At 40.6% G+C, this 19,608-nt stretch overlaps 1 protein-coding gene across 8 annotated transcripts in view; it reads right to left on the bottom strand.

The window, feature by feature from the left end:
• The window catches only part of LOC128507346 (transcription factor 4-like), a 160,306-nt gene that overhangs the window by 10,847 nt on the left and 129,851 nt on the right, over positions 1-19,608 (bottom strand). For 7 of the 8 annotated variants that reach the window (XM_053478148.1, XM_053478144.1, XM_053478149.1 and 4 more), the window contains 8 exons: positions 17,127-17,232; positions 15,661-15,794; positions 14,344-14,479; positions 12,161-12,231; positions 10,988-11,066; positions 9,550-9,626; positions 8,505-8,726; positions 1,843-1,975 (listed from right to left, as the gene is read on the bottom strand). In XM_053478148.1, the coding sequence (XP_053334123.1) occupies positions 1,843-1,975; positions 8,505-8,726; positions 9,550-9,626; positions 10,988-11,066; positions 12,161-12,231; positions 14,344-14,479; positions 15,661-15,794; positions 17,127-17,232 (958 nt within the window). The remainder of the gene's footprint in view (positions 1-1,842; positions 1,976-8,504; positions 8,727-9,549; positions 9,627-10,987; positions 11,067-12,160; positions 12,232-14,343; positions 14,480-15,660; positions 15,795-17,126; positions 17,233-19,608) is intronic. The other variant, XM_053478146.1, reaches the window with a different exon arrangement.

The raw sequence follows: 19,608 nt of genomic DNA, 5'->3' as shown, positions 1-19,608 counted from the left end.
TTTTTTATTTAACATGGATGGAGACTTCTCCTAACCATCTTCTAAATAAATAATTATTAATATATGTTGCCTTAATAATCAGGATGTTTTCCACATGGGAAAGTGTTTAGCGTGACGGAGGCGTTCATGCGTCCCAGTTCCCAACAACATGACAAGCTATGTGTGTTTGTGTGTGTGTGTGTGTCTTTTTTTTTTTAAACTTCAAGAAACAGACAAAAGTAATGCTGGTAAAGTAACTACTGTACTGCTGTAACATAAGGGATACTTGTTCTGTAGATGTTCAATATCAACGAACGTAGCAATAAATGGTTTACATGCTCTTTAATTATAAAGAAAAGAACATAAATAAAATAAAATAAAATAAATGAACGCTGTCAAATTATTATGGTGTAAGAGGTAAAAAAACTCTTATTTTGGGTTGGAAATAGAAAATCCATCTTTCCATTTCCTTTATCATTTATTCCTTATGCAGCATAACGTGTGAATACTTATTGATCACTTTTCTTCTCACTCTTCTAAGGTTTGCTAGTAATGTTTTTAATCTTTACTGCTCATAACTAGAATTAAAACCTGAATTTGACACTTACATTCCTGTGCTTTGACGATGTTGTACATGGTAGCGCAACAATTATAACTGAGTTGCAACTGACTCCTGGAGGAAATAAAGACATAAGGAGAGAGAAATGGAGACAAAGACGAGTAGGAGGGCTAGTTTGGTTCCTAACAGCTGGAGTGAGCTGATACGGAGGAGAAAAGGAGGTGAAAAAAAGCAAAACAACAACAACAAATGTGTGATTGTGGAATGAAGTCTTTCTCGCTGGTCATATGAGGCTCTAATTGATTTCTCTTCTCTACAACATGCCTGGGTGGTGGTGGTGGTGTTCTGGTTAGGACCTGCAACATTCAACCAAGAAAATGAGCTCACTCGGAACCAAAGCCACTGGGAACTAAAACAGGCGTCGGAATTGGCCGGTAAATTCCTCTCTCGTGCTGAGAGGCAGGAGGATAAACTGTAGTACGCACATTGTCGAGAGCAGCCGGAGCGTGGACGTTCGGCATAAAGAGAGAGACAATGCAGTAAATAACTTAATCCTCGCTGTCTCTCTCTTTTCTCAGCTTAGGCAAGAGAAGCATAAGTATATTAACATGTGCTCCAGAAGCCTCCTATCGCTCTTCTTTGCCTGCTTCCCAATTCACTCAGCTATGGGGCAGAAGCAGCACATGCGTGCTTTATGAGAATAGAAACAGGTGGATGAAAGGCCTACTTATTAAACGGACAAAGCCAAACCACAGTGGTTTTGCAGCGCTCTATTCATAAAGTGTGTGTTTTGCTAGAGCAGCAGTGTGTTATTTATGCTGCTCTCGTCTCCCGCTCTCTTACGACTCGCTGCTACGTTTACTTTTATTTTAAATTTTATTTTATAGCTCTTAACACCTCATTAAGCCCTTGGCTTGGGCCGCCGCGGCCCAAAGGCTTGCCAAGGACTTGCTATTTTTTCTCTTAGTTTTTTTTTTTTGTTGTTGTTGAAAAAGGAAGTGTTAACTCCTTCCAACAAGGCCAAATCTCATGCCTCACTGCCTCGCTCATATATAATCAATTTAGTCATCTTTTATAGATTTCCGGCTCAGGTTTTTTTTTTTTTTTTCACTGGATCATTCACTTCTTTTCTTTGGTGAATTAGGAATAATGTATGTGTGCATGTGTGTGTGGTTTAATATACTGCATGTTTGACTTCTTAAACCCCATGATATGTTCACTATTCAGCTTGTGTCCCACATCAGTCGTGACTTGTGTATGTGTGTGTGTGTGTGTGTGTGTGTGTGTGTGGGTATGATTCTCACCCCGGTACGGATCAGGCTGATTAAACTCTGGTGAGGTGGCAGACTGAACTGGCAGCTGAGGAACGGGCACTTGATTGGGCACAATGGAGTGAGAACTGCGCAACCCTACTCCCTCCTCACGATGGGACCCCACCTACAGAGAGAGAGAGAGAGAGAGAAAGAGTTTTTAACCAAATATCAAATAATATAAACAATATTGCAATCAACATAAATGTGTTTTATGCACTTTATAAGTATATGTATAAAATGCAAATCTACATTTAATTGATTGATCTATTACAAAAAAAAAACACAGTGGCAAAATTTCACAGCGACAATGCCCTCAAGGGGGCGCCCTACCCTTGTGTATCTTAAGGGAGATGCACGCACACACACACACACAGACACACACAAACACCCACACCAGTGACAAACACACACAGAGGAGCTGCTCAGGCAGGTAAAATCCAAAGTGATGTCCCACGATGCCGAGCAGCGCTTCACGTCCATCTGTCCTCTATCATGGCCGCCAACACAACTGACAATTATCTTAATGCCCATATGCTTAATTGTGAGCTTCCTAATTCCCCCGACACGTTCATCTGATCCGGCAGGAATTGTGATTTGGCACACGTTTCCCCCCCATCTCTCTCTCCCTCTCTCTATCTGCTTTTGTTTTAGGGAATCTGCCATCTCTCTCCCTCTCTCTCTCTGGTGCTGTAATTCCTGTTAAGCCTTTGACAGTGAAACTCTGTGATGTCACTGGCTCGATGCAAATATCAGAAAATGTCGCCGGCTTTGCGGGGAATATAACAGAGAGGGAGCGAGATAAAGACGAGTGTTCGCTCGCTCCAAGTCTGTGTTTGTTTTTAAACCCCCCGAATGCGGCTCTTTCATCATGCCGAAAGCCCCAAATGTAAAATGGCATCCTCCTGGCTGCAGATAGAAGCACTTGGCATACATATTTAATAAAGGGTTTTATATTTAAAAAGTAAAGTCATTTAGAATGGTGATGAGGGAGACGCTCTCCCACCGCACCTCTGCCACATGTGCTGCTGTTCATCACCAAGCAAAATGGAGGAGAGCGAGGCATTAAGTATTTTGCTTGATATTGTACAATAAAAGAAAAAAAAAAGTCACCCTACCAAGCTGAATTTAAATATATATAACAGTAAGAGCACTTATTCATCAATCTTTTTTTTTTCTCTGACACAGTGATACTTTGGTATATTTTATCTATCATGCACTAAATGTTGAATGTTTTAAATGTACAAATCTATCGAAACAGTCTCATAGACCCCTGTACTCATAATAAAGATTTGGACCAATCGCAGACGTGCTGCAAACAATCTGACCAATCACAGATTGGCTGCACTAACTGTAATTTTACTGTAGATGTTAAACAACGTATAAAAAGAAAATCACTTACAATGGCCATACACACTCCTCTTGAAAACCTTGTTTTAAAAAAAAATATTTGTTCGAATGTGTACATGTGTGTCTGTATATATATATATATATATATATATATATATAAATGTGTGTGTGTGTGTGTGTATGTTACCAAAAGTAACAAAAAATCTAGTGATTCGCACTCGTCTGGAAAATATATCATAACTTTCTGTGGGAATTTGAGCCCTTCGAACCTTCACTTCCGCCCCCCAGCTGAGCTAATTAGTGGTTAGCCGTGACCGCCGTGGGCTGGAATGATCACACACCAACGAGCTCTTTCACACACCGTTTGTGTGCGTGAAATGAGAGATGGAGACCAGGCCTCCCACTGACAGCACCTTTCAGCATGCGAGAGTACACACAAACACACACAAATGCACACACACTTACTTATGCCCTACTATGCTTGTGAGGACCTTGCATCGACATTATTATTATTATTATTATTATTATTAATGCAGATAATCAATGTTATGACTACTTCCAAATCAGTAACACATTAGTGGACCGGTCCTGCCCTGATACAACACTCGCTTCAGTAAGCCGTCCCCCGGGAGATGTTATAACACATTCATAAGCACTCTTTAAATATATTATAAAGGAGTGCTTGAAAATGCTTTAGTTTCACAAAGCACGTATGATGATACTGGAGGTTTTATTTAACATTCTCTTTACGTGGAGAAGAAAACAAACATCTATTATTATATCGATCTGACTGAATAAGATACTCTTATTGTCATACTTTTTGTGCAATATTTTTCGAGTTATCAGCCTATTGTTCCTAACAGCACATTCATGACATTCTGTGTTTCATAAGAGAGTTATAAAAAAAAAACAATATAATAACGGGTTCAGTCTGAAGGCAATAAAATCCCTCACTTGGGCTTTAAAATAAGAATCTATGCTGGAATTCTTATGTCCTCATCTCATAGCATGCTGTTTTGTATTAAAAGTGATTCAAGCCATTAAAATATAATTATTAATAAAGCTAATGATACTATGCCTAAATCGAACCCTAGACTTTTTATCCTTGAAAAGCTGCTTTCAATTATTTACTTTTGTTGATTAGGGCATTTAACATTATTCTGTCATTACAGTGTCACACACAGTGGGAACACAGTTCATGTGTATTATTAGATAGATGTTTATCTAAGAAAGCTATTTGATTCTGGGTAAAAAAATAAAAAATAAACTTTTATAGCAAACAAAAGGGGGAAAACAGTAATGATTTTTATTTTTTCCACCTGCTTTGTAATAATTTGAATGACTATTACATGGGGTGTTCAAGATACACTTCGACCTGGGATGAAATTTCTGGTGTAACTGTTTGCCATTTCCAGAAGACTTGAAGCACAGCACTCAGTTCTCTGATGAGACTCTTTAAAAAATTAAAGGAGCTCCTGGGAGGCCAGTGTTTCAGAAGTGAAGCGGCAGTCCGACTATGGCTTAGAGAAAACTTTCTACCATAATGGTATTTAAGCAGTAATGAAATTCTTAGATAAGTGCATTAGTGTAGAAAAAAGGGAGTTTTTTTTTTTTACTCTCATAACTGTGTTCTCTTATTCTGCACTCATCAAAAGTCCCAGCTTTACTTGAACACCCCTTGTAATATATGTAAGTAGACTTATAACAGAATACAGAACAGGCACAATCTGGGCATTTTCTCAGACTATAGCCAGCTAATCATGTACATGATTTTTTTAAAAATCACGGATAACTCCTGAGTGAAGCTTTGTGTATGTGTGTGTGAGAAAGAGAGAGAGAAAGACAGTAAACAGCTTTAACAGCTTTCAGCACCCACAGATTATGAACAGCTGAGTTAGAACTCAATATACTGGAACAATCAGACTTCCTTTCACACGAACAATCATATTGTATGCTTATGGACGTGTGTGTGTGCACAAGAAACACACAACATTTGGTCCACTTTCGAACATCAATATCCACATTCAGTTATAATTATAATTTTTTTTTTTTTGGTTAAAGTTTGCGCAATTTTAAATCAGTCTCTTAAAATCGTAAAAATTTAGGTGCATTTTTCTGTCCATTCCTGCACTAAAGGCACTCTGTCTGTGTGTGTGTGTGTGTGTGTGTGTGGCTGCCTGCTATCTGTCAGTGTGTATTTTCTCTCTCTCTCTCTCTCTCTGCTCCAGCTGCGCCCAGCTCTCAACATAGCGTTCCCATGATTTCATACACACACACCCAATCTCTCGTTCCTTCTCCACAGCTGTTGATCTGCTCATCTCTGGAGGCAACAGGAAGAAAAAGAGGTGACTATTAGATCTAACGCAGGCAACGAGTTTTGAGCGAGAGAGGGAAAACTAGAAAACAAGGAAAAAGGAAACGGCAAGAGAGTGAGAGATCGGATTCGAATATGCTGCTTTTTGCGGGATGCCACCGGTTATTCATAAAAATACATACGCTCGGGAGATTCAAGTTTTTCGAACGTTAAAAAATAATCCAGCATTACACAAAGCTCTGTGGACAATAAAAAAAAAATGTCCTTTTAACATCCCGAACATAATTAAACAAGATTCATTTTAACATTGCTGCACCTTTACATATTTCTATACAGTGCGAGCGAGACAGAAAAATACAAAAACAATATAAAGCGAAGGGAATTAAAAGGTTTTAAAGCTTTCGGATTTCTTCAGGATCTGTAGGCACTTATTCCAAAAAAAAAAAAAAAAAATACAATAGTAATGAGTGATGAGGAATTACGAGCAGCTGTTTAACCTGCTTACAACAAAAAGCTTTTCTCTCTATTACAGATCAGCTCAAAGACTATTTAAAGATTAGCACACGATACATCACTTAACAGCTACAGTGCACTAGCTGTGTGTGTGAACTTGTGTGTCGGTTTTCGCCGTGGTAGCGTGTGAGGAGAAATCTACTGCGCTACATCCCTGGTCATGCCAATAACACGTTTGTGTGTGTGTGTGTGTGTGTGTGTGTGTGTGCGTGTGTATTGGTAAGAGTTTCCTAAACCCATTACTCAGGCTTTACACACAGGCATGTGAGAGAGACATCAAGTGAAATCTAAAGCTACCCGAGTCGTCTGTACAGAAGAATTCTACATTACAGTGATGACTTGCAATGCAGCGTGCGTGTGTGCCTGCGTGTGTGTGTGTGTGTGTGTATATATGTGTGTGCGCGCTATAGCATTCCTTCTTCTTAAACCGAAAGGAAAACATAAATCTTCCACCCCTGACCCCCCCCACACTCCTCTCTCGCCATCTCTCCATCATTTGAGCACCTGCTGGCTGATGACCCCAGGGTCTCCAACCATGCAGAGAAACATGAAACAGCTGTTTCTTTAGAGAGAGAGAGAGAGAGAGAGAGAGAGCAGGACAGAGGGGCAGAAAAAGAGCTAAGTATGCAGATAGAGAGAAAGTGAAAAATAAATAAATAAAAGAAAGAGGTGAGGATGGGAGAAAGCAAGCTTTAAGAAAAGAAGTGCGAGAAAAACGATTTTTGCTGCTTGCCAAAATATTCCTATAATATTCCTGTATGCAGTTCAATTTTGTATCACGCTGAAATGTCATGAAATATAATATTGTTATTATAAACATTTAGTTTTAAACATAGGTAGGTCCTTTTTAATCTATCTTTCTGTCCCGTATACACACACACTGAGACGGCATTTTGAGTGAATAATTATAATTCTGCGCTGCATTAAACAGATGTAGAAGCTTTTTTTTTTTTTTTGCTACATCATGAACGCAATAACTAACTAAGCTTAAACTGTATGTATATATAAAAAAAAAAAAATCTCTTGATGTTCTGGTGTTTCTGTATTTAATGATTAGATAAATTAAGAGCAGTCTGATAAAGGTTCGGAAGTGTGTTGATGTGAATTGGGGTGGAATACATAAAGGTAGGACACACACACACACACACACACACCTACACACACACACACACACACTTAGCTTGATTGTGCCATAACTAAACATACTGACTCATGCTTACTGCTTCCTGTCAGGGCTCTCATACCAGGTGTGTTCAATTCACACACACACACATACAAACAGGGAAACACTAACAAACAACTCTACTTTTTAGGTCCCTCCTGTCTAAGAGAGTGTTTGTAAAAAGGCAATGCAGTGTTTGTTTTTCTGGAATGGAGTGTGTGTATGTGTGCTTCTGAGGTAATGCTGAAGTGGACATGGAGTGCTCTCTCTCTCTCTCTCTTTCCCTCCCTCAGCCTTTGTTCTCAGTGCTTGCCGAAAGCTTTTATGACTTGTTTCAAGAATCAAAACCAAACTTAAATATGGGAGACATTACCAGGATCTGCCTTGATGTTCTTCTTTCAAGTCTTTTACTTTTCTTCTCTCTCTCTCTCTCTTGCTCTCATTCCTTCTCTCTACGTCTTTTTCCTTTGGTCTCTTCATCTGTCTTTCCATCTTCCACCATTCAATCTTGTTCTTCATTTCCCTCCCTGTCTTGATTCATTTTTCCTTTGTTCCACCTCGCTCTGTTTGTGTCTCTCTCGTTTCCTGTATTTAGTTTTGGTCTGTTGGCCGTTAGTGATGTGCAGTGGTCACATGACGGCCACGGCTCGAGCGTCCAATCATCCTTGGGATTTACCCACAATTCTTAGTGCCGAGATGTCCGAATGTCCAGGGACGGAGAGTACAGCGAGTACGGGGGGAAAAAAATACACAGCTGATTCAAATACCAGCTCAGCAGCCAGTGTGGAAATGGAAAAAATTAGCAAGAGACTGGTTGGAGGATGGAAGGAAAAGGAGGAAGGATTACAAAAAAATAATAAATAAATCAAATTAAAAATAGGAGCAATAAAACTTTTACAGGTGGACAGATGAAAAGAAAAGGAAAAAAAAATAAAAGGACAAGAGAGACAGAGATAAAGAGCTTGTTTGGATTACGGAACGAGTTTCACACACATGGTACTAGTCAGGCCGTATGTTCTGCGTGCTGCCCTGGCAGTGTGTACGCTTCAGCTTTCTTTCCTTCATCCTGTCTCTAAATCTGTCCATCTTTGCCCTTCTCTCTAAAAGTTTACTTTCAGAGAGACACTGATAGTGTGCGAACATTATAACATCTGATGCAGACAACCTTCTTCACCTCACAAGAGTGTGAGAGAAACCGAGAGAGAGAGAGAGAGAGAACCAAGAATACTTAGACTCTATGAGCTGTAATTTATGATTTTGGGGAACACACGCACACACACACACACACATACATACGGAGCGGTTGTGTGCTCTTACCATAAGGGAATGTCTGTTGGACGGGAGCAGGCCGGTGCCGTAGCTGGAGCTCAGGCTGCCCATGCCACCATTGTGCGTGTGTGAGTGCGAGTGTGTGTGTGAATGTGAGTGCGTGTGTGATGGCGTGATGAGGTTGTGTAGGTCGCTGTGGCCAACCGCGTGCCTCTGAAGGACGTTAATTGCATCATCCAGTCTCTCCAGACGATCCTCTATACGATTCTGCTACAGAGATCAAATGGCAGAGAGCAAGAGAGAGAGAGAGAGGGAAAGATGGAGAGAGGGAGAGAGAGAAAAAGAGAGAGGGGGAGAGAGAGAGGGTTTGCATTTCATTCTATTACGTTCAGTCTGTTTCTCATCCGGTTGTGGTTGTAAGTAAAGCTTACACTCGTCTCACAGTAGAGGAGATATAAAAATGCAGATACAGGTGACACTTTTGAGGAAAAACCTGAATAAACCAGTGTAGTCCAGATTCTTTCCATCATGCTCTGGGGTTGTATTATTTTTGTATTATTTGCAATCTTTTACTTATGTAAGCTCACACATGCTTAACTACACAGCTTTATTACTACACAGGGTTTAATACAATGCTGCAGCAGGGTGGACACACATGGACACGCACATGGACACGTGTGCAGGACATCACATGGCTACATGAAGAACAGTCACCTTACTATGTGAGTGTATGGTGCATACTGACAAACTCTACAGCCTTGTTGCACATATTAATATTACTATTAATTATTATTATTTTCAGTTAAGCCCTTATTTCTCACATACACTTCACTGCACAGTGAATTTCTTTCTTCGCTGTCCTGGTATCAGGGGACAGAGCGAATAGGGGCAGATAGGGGTGAGGCCTTGCCCAAAGGGTTTAAACTTATAAAAAATGAAGTGGGATTCGAACCCTAACCTCTAGGGGAGACTGCAACCTGAATGCTGCCCTTTGGACCGTGTGGTCCATCCTGAATATACTGTATATATAACATTAAACCTACACTTTCCTGCTGTGACAGGAGGTGTAGGTGTGTGAGGTGAAGTGTGTTACCAGTGAGTGAATTGGAGGCTCATAGTTCGGGGATGATGCTCCCTGACCATTCCTGGACCAAACGGCTGAACTTGCAGCTATATATGGGGGAAGAGAGAGAGAGAGAGGAAGAAAAAGAGAGAGAAAGTAACATTATTATTATTATGATTATTATTATTATTACACAGTTATTATTTCTCAATAGTACAAATCATGAACCTGCATAAATATGACTTAAATCACATCTTTACCTAATTATTCAGAGTTTGTCTGCACACTGTTTTCATAAACCAGAGTTTAATCTTCTTTATAAACTCTCTCTTTGTTTTTATAAACAAATAAACACAATAAAAATGACTAGTGTTTGAATTCCTGACATACGTATTCACAGAGTGATAAAGAGAGACGGGGGCACATTTTATAGGAATGATGTAGAGATGTAGGGTGTGTGTTCCAGTTTCTCAGACTTGGTGTGATGACAAGGTTCGACAGCAGATGATGGTAACACACACATACTGACATCCTTTACTGCATGACCTCTTGAGAACATTTATAGTTGATTGAAAGTCTAATTTACTTATATACACTTATAAATATATGACTCTGCTGTTCTTTTCATTCTCTTCCCTACTCTCTCTTTCTCTCACACACTCTCTCACACACACATGTACACAGTAGCAGCAGGCGAATTTCGCATCTGCACTTGCAGAAAACAGTAATTGGCACAGAGGAGGGGCACAACAGCTGGATCTGTGTGTGTGAGTGAGAGAGAAAGAGAGAGAGAGAGAGGGAGATAGGAAGAGAAAGAAATCATGAGGGAGTTGCTGGGAAACAGGTCGCCATCGAGCCATCTTCCCGACCTGATGAGCGGAGCAGAAAATCTTGGCACAGAGTTTGGCGGCCATCTTGCTTGCATGCCAAATTCAGCGCTGGTGTGAACATCTGCCTCTCGTTCTCTTCTTTGGTCCCTCCGTCCCGCTTTCTCCCTCCTTCTCATTCTTTTTCTCTTTCTCTCCCCCCCTGCCTTATTTGTCTCATTCTTCCTTTATATTATTTCCTCTGTAGTAGTTTTAACAGCACGAAACATTTTCCAGCGCCTCTTATTATTGCAACATTGAGAAATCACAGGAAGCTGGGGAAATGCTAACACACACGCTCGATCACACGCACCCCCCGTGATTCCTGGGTAAATTTAACGTAGGCTGTTGTCTTAGCAACACAAGGCAAAATCAAAGGTATAAATAGTTCAAGAAGCAAATGTACAACATCTGGTAAAGTTTTTCATGGATTGATGAAGATTGGCCCGGCAGAACAAAATCGGAAAGAAAAAAAATTTTTTAAATCCAAATCACTTACTAAAAGGTGTGTAGTAAAAAAAAAAGAAGAAAGAAAAAGCCTAAATCAAATCCATCTGATAAAACACTAGTAAGGCTACCTACAGTACACTACACACACTTACCTGTGAGTGAGGGTGGAGATCCTACTGGGGTGGAGGGGTTTGAGGGGAAACTGTTGTTGGTGTGATCAGGAGAGTAGATCTGTAACAATAAACACACACACACACACACACACACACACACACACACACACACACACACAAACGTTAGTATGCGTAATAATGTTAAACATTCACTACAGCCTCCTGAGGAAGATTAATTCAAGAATTACTGAACCATTTATGGTGTGTGTGTGTGTGTGTGTGTGTGTGTGTGTGTGTGTGTTTGTACGGGTGTACACCCCTGACCGTGAGTGCCAGTTAATTAAATCACAAGCTTTTAAATCTGTGTATTAATGTTTCAAAAGGCAAGTATTTAGCAATTTGTTCCTTCTAAAGTGCTGACATTGGGTCCTTGTAAAAAGGAATGTGTACACACACACACACACACACACACACACACACACCAGTCACAGTGAGCAGTCTATACTTCATACGCAATACTAAACACATATTTAATGACTTATCAATTATCCAGACGCGCGCGCACGCACACACACACACACACACACACATAATGTCATGTGATCACTGGCTCCTAATGTTAGCTAATGAGCTAAGAACACATACTGATTAGTGTAGATGTAAAAATGTGAGATGAATCTGCAGTGAGATGTAAACGCCACATGACCCGTAATCCATCATGCTGTATTATATCTACGGTAAGTGCACTATGTGTGTGTGTGTACAGAAATCTTATAAAGTTTTAATAACTGTAAGTATTTCAGATGATGTTTTGGGAACCTACATATGTTACATAATGTCGATGCGTCTCATTACTGTCTCCACTGTCTCGCTGCACCTACACACTGTCTATATACAGTACAACACTACGCATGTACGAGCGAGCGAGCTAAGGCCGCTTTCACATTAGTGCCCCAGGATTGTTTCTGAGGACACTTCACCCCAAAGTCTGGTTCAGTGACCGTGCCAGCATAGGAACAGTACAGCCTTCCTTGTTCTGTTCTTCTCCTGGGTTTAACGGTACCAAATAGGTGCATACTGCCACACACCTGGTGTGTTCTCCGAAACGATCCCTAATACAAAGACGCCCTGCGAATGCTGAGTCTTGTTTACAAAGTTTGCTTATCACTGGTGATGACTTGGACATCGTTGCGTGTGTGTGTAGTCACTCACAGAAGCCAGGGCCTTTCCTAATGCGTCTCCAGTCTGTGAGCTGCTCGCTGCTCCACTTGGTGCTCGATTTGCTATTAAAAAAAACAACAACAAAAAAAACACCCAACAGACAGAAAAAGACAGACAAAAGTTAGAGCACTCCTTCCCCACTGTTACTCATACTGTTACACTGTGTATGGCTCACCACCTCCTGTTGGATCTGTGTAACCTGTATCATGTACACTAGGTCAGTTTTTGGCTTTTTCTATTGAAATCCAATCAGGTATTAAACTGCTGTCTCACAAAGTCATTAAACCACAGTCAGGGCTCACTCTCAATCAGGCTGAAAGCAATTACGATTGCTGTGTGCTGCTTAAACCAACCACATTAACCAAATTAAACACCTGCACAGGTTAAAGGGGTTTTATTTTATTTACTTACATTTACATATATACAGTCAGATTACTGCTATCAGGGTCTCCTTAAATACTGACTCTTCCTCCATACAGTAGTTTTTAGCTTTACTTACACATATATATACACACACATACAGAGTTTTTAGACTGTCTTATGGACCTTTTGCTGGGTTTGCATTCCAATCTGGTAAAGATTTAACTTTAGGAATACGTTTAAGCTACTGTATGTAATCAAATGTATAAAATATTTTCACTTGCAAATTATTCATTGTCGTAATGTTGATGAATGTTGAATTTTAACAGCTCTTCAATACATGACATGACTCACGAAAAAGTAATAATTCCAACATCAATCTGGAGATACAATCTGGAGTGTCAGTAACTTCAAGGCAATTTGGGGACACGGATCAACCCAACCTGCAGGTCTTTGGACTGTGGAAGGAAAATGAAGAACCGGGAGGAAACCCGATGTTGCACCCACCAAGCACGGGGGGAACATGTAAACCCCATGCACACAGACCTGAAGCGGGAATCAAACCCTGACCCTGGCGGTGCAAGGCAACAAGACTGAGGAAATCTGATGATAACATCACAACCCAGGACTCAATTTGAAACCCACAGGGAAAAGAAAGAGGGACAGACTGAAGAACAGTTGGAGGAAAGACATCATCAAAGAGTTGGAAAGATGTGGCCTTAACTAAAACAGCATGGCAGGAAAAAGTTCAAAACAGGCCATATTGGAGAGCATTAACGGATTGCGACGTATTTGCAGCACACGGAGCTGTAAATGCAGCATTTATTTATTAGTCGTGATACTGTTAACTGTATGCAGATCGAGCATGTAACTTCGAAGAAGCTGCGTTTAGAGTGAAGGCCACAGTTAGTGCCTGTGGCCTTAATAACGTAATTCGTTTCAAATCTGATTACCTTCCCTGGCTGAAAATACCTCAAACTCTGATCAGGATGGCTTGTAAAAGGAAATTTGGATGTTCTGGTTCAATACATGCTGATTGTTAGAGTGCTGTAATTCTGGCACTGCATTGCAAATCAGGATAAATAATACTGACCTGTGCTTCATTACATGCAAAAAACTCTATGTGTGTGTGTGTGTGTGTTCATTTGTCTCTGTCCATATGTGTTTGATAAAAAGTAAACATGCGTCTTTTTTCAGACCCTTCATCCAGATGGGCAAACTTGGAATCAGTTATATGTGGCTTGATGTGACCTGATACTGAACTTTCAATCTTGACATGCTTCTTTTAAAAAAATCTCTCTCTCTCTCACACACACACACTGTAAGGAGATCCAGCATTTATTGCTGATGTTGCAGGAAAAAGCAATAATGCATGAAGAAAACATTGTGAGTTTGCGAGATTGATGCAGGATTGGTGTTCATAAATACCACTTCAGCATGTCCTCCTATGAAAATCTGCCAATATCCTATAAACTCACAGCAGTAACTAAGCATAACACAACATGCAAACTTGATTAGTAATAGTTTCCATTTACTGACTTTCATCACACTTTACAGTCCATATTTTGTCTTTCAGCAAAGAGACAGTGCAAATATTCCCTAGTTACCGCAAAACCGTTACTTCGACACGATGCTTGATTTTACAGAATCTTTCTCATCCGATGCATCAAGCTTTCCTTCCAAATTTATCTTCACTCTTGATTGTCAGCACACCTCTAACTGAGATCCCAGACATCAGAGCAACTATGCGTACCACTGTCTCATTCATTTGCTTATTCTCCAATCATAATTTTAATGCTGAAAGTATTGTTTACCCATAACGCTGTCTGTTCCATTTGTGGTCGATGTGCAGGAGGCGGTGCTGTAGTGATTTGTGCCATTGTTGCGATGGAAAGTGGACATCGGAGGAAGACTGGGATTGATCTCAGCCGAAGAGTGTGATGGGTAACTCTGGGGGAAAAAACAAAAAAACAAAGGATGTTAACAACCACTGCAACATTTTATCTCCAGAGATAAAGTACACTGAAGGTAACATTTATCTATTAATTTGCTTAATAATTGAAACTGCAATACTGATTTTATCTACAGGTGGATATCTATCCTATTAGTGACTTATGGATAGGATAAATTATGGTTAACTGAAAAAAAATCTATAGGAAAATTATAAGAAACATTCTAATTAAAATCAAACCACTGTAAAGTGAGTAAACGTAACTGTGTAAAAGTCTTAAGACACCCCTTATTTTGTCATATTATATAACTTTTGCTTCCAAAGGGCCAGAAGTTCTTGTATTTATAATCTTTAGGAATAGTTCTCCTTCCTTCTTCGTTTCAAAAGAAGGTTTTGTGTTTGTTAAGCCACACAGTAATGCATGAATCGATCTAAATAAAAAAATATTTAAAATATGCTTAATTTAAATCAAGAATTAACAACAACAACAACAAATCTAATTTCGGGCTTGACCCAGTGAGAAACAGGTGCAGCGGGTGACATGATCAGGCTGGTGATGCTGAAGGCTGATTGCTTGGAACAGATGAGAGGGGAAATGAGGTTGCTGCTGAGGTTGTGGCTGCTTTGCAGATGTTTCAGTAAAACATTTCCCATTCCTTTAATTTAATCTAAATGATATAATTTAAATTAATGCAATATCAAGAAACAAGGAATGACTCAAAAACTTTTACTCAGTACTAGTTAAATACATACATATATCTTGTATAAACATTAAAACATTGTTAAAGTATTTCAGTCCTTATTAGGTAAGTGTTTTTTGCTGCATGACTGTAAATCACCAGAGCCAGGAACAGGTACAATACTGAACATGGAAAAAAACTATAGTGACAGGTTGTGATCTTGATACTTTTTTTTTTTTTTTTTTTATAAACATGGTTATTCTTAAATTAAATTAATGTAATTGCATTGAATGTGATTATTTATACAGTACATGCACCCAGCTGGTGCATGTTGAATTCAATTCAACAGATTAATAAATATACATGTATTTATGTATGTATGTATGTATCAATCTATTATATGGATAAAAGATTACCAAATGTGTAACTAAACAGTAATAGATATGTAATACACACTGAACAACATGTAATAAGGCATGAACAAGTGTGTAGTAGCTCACAAGTCTCTCGTGTGGGTGCAGGCCACAGTAGCTGCTGCTCTGAGGGCCATGGGAGGAATTTCCCAGCATTCCACTGTAACCTGCCTGATTCATACCGCTGGAGGAGCTCCATGGGTCTGTACTGTGATGCCCATCTGATAGAGAGAGAGAGAGAGAGAGAGAGAGAGAGTTAATCAGAATCAGTTCCAGTAATGTGTGTTACTTACACTGGTATTATTGAAGACACTCTTAAAACAAAACCTTTTGTGTGTAACCCACCAGAGCTCTATAGACGGTTCTGTAACTTAACCCTTAAATACACACAGAACCCACTGAGAAACACAAAAACCTTCATTTTATAAATCTAAGGGGAAACGAGACTTTTTCACCACTTTTTAAATAATATGAAAACAACTGAAAACAAACAGAATAATCATTTCCTTGCGAAATGTGGGATCTCTAAGGTAAAATAAATTATTTAATTCAATTCTATATGTCTGAAGGGTGTTCAAGTCAAACTGGGACTTCTGATTGTGCAGAATAACAGAACACAATTTCGAGAATAAAAACTCTCACTTTTTTTTTAATTAGCTTTTTTTCTCTGTATAATCCACTACTAAACTAATGTTTCAGTGCTTGGATTCCATCTAGATAGAAAGTTTTCTCTACACTCTGGAGCCATGACTGCCCGCTTCACATCTGAAATGCTGGCCTCCCTAGAACTTCTTGAACGACCCAAACATGTGGAAATGTCTGGGAGCGAGGTCAGGATTTTAGGGGAGATGTGGCGATAACTCCCAGGCGAGTTCCTGTAACAAGCGAGCGGTGTCGGTGAATGTTTGTGTGTCTTACTGCGGCTTTAAGTGTCTCATCACTGTTCTGCGCTCGGATTCTTCTGCAAACGTCGACAGTTTCTTTTTGGCCTTCATTCACAATAAATTTCCCTGTTTGACTTCGTCTATACTGAACGGAAGCGAGTCAGTGATGAAAGCAGTGAATAAACCCATGAGGAAGAAAAATCGAGAGAACCCCAACTTGAAAGAGTGTAATACTGGGTATAGACTCGGTCCTAAATGTAATGAACAGATATGGAACGGTCAGTCTGAGTAAACTGTAAATGTTATCAATGTGAATAATGAATAACGCATAACAAAAATAATACACCCTTTAAATCTCTGGTATCTGGACAGCTTTACACTGAACTTTGGTTCAGTTCAAATATGTCTTGGATTTCATATCCGACCAAACACTGGCTCTATCAAGCTTTGTGGATGTCAGGAATACGTTACACATAAAAAGAAACGCCTGGCACTTTATCCTAGTGGTGTGTGACATTGCATTATACTCCAGTGTCACTCAGCCACTTCAGGAAGGTGAGAGACGTCTGTAGTCCATCCAGGGAAAATAAGTCCCAGCTACAGATCGTGCAGATAAAACATCTACAGTGGATATAATAATGTGTGTGTGTGTGTGTGTGTGTGTGGTACCTGGCATAAAAAAGGAGGTGGGGAAGCTGCCACTGGGTGCTTTAGAGCTCGGGTACCCCGGCGAGTCTCGATTATAATCTGCGGTGCTGGCAGGCGGTGCGTATACCTACACGAGAGGAAGAAAAGAAAAAAAAAAAAGACACATACGTGGAGGCATCAGAATTTATTCAAGCTCAGAAACACATAATATATATCACACAATGAGAATAAGTAACTAAAATCATATGCATGAGTGTGTGTGTGTGTGTGTGTGTGTGTAAGTAAGTGTGTGTGTTTCAGGCTCCATGTCACACACTCCAGGGGTTAACACAAAGCATTAAGGGCTCGAGGAGTTTTATTGAAACGTAGAAACGAAAGCCCAGCTGGAGTTCTTCCTTTCCCATGAAGCACCTTGCGTACGCACGTACGCACGCACACACACACACACGCACAGATGGACAGATACACATTCCGATGTCTGTGAATGACATCAGGCATTAGCTGGAGGAGAGGGGAGGGGACACACCGTGGGAGAGGGACAGTGGAATAAAGAGACTTTTGTCACGCTCATAAAAACAGGAGGATGTCGACTGACCCACTTACACAGTACATGCACTCAAACGCGCACGCGCACACACACACACACACACACACACACACACACACACACACACACACACCAACACATCGGAAAATCCGATCCATACAGGAAGAATATAACATACTTTAGCATAACTTGAATATATTTATAATTTTTTAAAAGCTAAAGGTACTGATTGAGACCTAATAATATCAGTGTGTAGGTGTGTGTGTGTTTGCGTGTTTCTTCCTGTCCTGATCCTACACACCTGCACCTGTTTATGAAATTGCAAACACAAACAGTGCGAGAGACAAATGGAATTAAAAAAACGAAGGAAAAAAAAAACAGACATGAGGGAGGAAAAAAAAAGGAATTAAGAATGGGGCGAAGGCAAAGCAGAAGGTTACTTATTTGCTGGTGTTAGTGTTTTCATCCATCTGGTCTGTGTCTAATGATACCATGCTCATTCTTTCATCCTTCCTTCACACACACACACACACACACACACACACACACACACACACACACACACACACACACACACACACACTTACTTCTGAGGTGGCAGCCCATTAACCCCTTAATAACTGAGATCAAACACACACAAACACGCACACACTGGACTTCAGTGTGAGAAACAGTGTGTGTGTGTGTGTGTGTGTGTGTGTGAGAAAGAGAGAGAGAGAGAACGCAGGATCAGAAGCAGATGTTTTGGAATGTGTGCAGTCAGTCACGAAACTGCTCTACTCCTTCCTCCATCTCTCTCTTCCTCATCCCTTCATCTCCCAAAGCATCCACCCCCACAGCACATACACACACACACACACACACACACGCACACGGCCCCATGCACCTGTGCAGGGCACACACAACTAACACACTCCAGACACGAGTCTCTGGAAAACAGATGAAACCAGAAAAAGAAGGGGGAAAAAAAAGATTCAGACACACACACACACACACACACACGAACACACACACACAGTCAGCACTTTCATTCATTATTTTCAGTAATGTGATGTAAAGCAGGTTTTTCTCCCCCACAGGACCGATCAGATTTGCAGGTCGGGGGCGACGGACACAAACCGAGCGAGTGTGAATGTAGGAAAATGCGCTGTTCCTGTGGCCGCGCGCGCACGTGTGTGTGTGCGTGTGTGTTTCAGTGTCGCGGCGTGTCGATCAGCATCGGCTCGTACTGTATCTTACTCGTGACATCGTCGATGCAAAGCTCTCCAGGTCGCGCTTGTTCTGTACAAACACTCCGAGCGGAGACACACACACACACACACTCGGCGAGTCTGTACAGTCTGTAACGTCTCACGCTGGTGTTCGGGATGAGAGCCACGTTCGAGCACTTGAGGGAAGGACAGACGTGTCTCAGTCACGCATGGATATGACTTAGGAGCGCTCGCGCAGCACCACTGTCAGTTCGCTCTCAGAAACCCACGACGCTAATTATAAGACGTCTAATAGGAACATAAATATGACGGGACGCTTTGCGTAGAACTGGAGTTTCTTTTCATAAGAATTTATTCAATCCAATAGTTAACAACCGTGGTGTGTGTGTGTGTGTGTGTGAATAATAGAGTTTACAGGTCCCCCACTGTCCTCCTGGGTCTTTCTCCTTGTCCTCTTACACTGCAAAAAGACATGTTGTGCTGATCAGTGTTTCCAAACTGTCTGTAGTGTGTGACTGGGTGTATGACAGACGGATGGATAGACTTTTAGATAGTCACTGTGAGGTCACCCGAATGACCCGGTTCCTCTCGAGGTTTCTTCCTCTTGCCATCTCAGGGGTTTTTTCCTTGCCACTGTCGCCCTGCTGTAGATCTTACAGACACATTCTGTCCATTCACACACAGGAGTCTTCACTTCTGCTTGTTTTCTATCTAAGGTCATCTATTGTACAAGATTATCTCTTTA

This window comes from Clarias gariepinus, chromosome 19, assembly GCF_024256425.1.
Source record: "Clarias gariepinus isolate MV-2021 ecotype Netherlands chromosome 19, CGAR_prim_01v2, whole genome shotgun sequence".
Taxonomy (NCBI): Eukaryota; Metazoa; Chordata; class Actinopteri; order Siluriformes; family Clariidae; genus Clarias; species Clarias gariepinus.
Note: the sequence above shows the minus strand (reverse complement) of the source record. Positions and strands in the feature narration are given on the sequence as shown.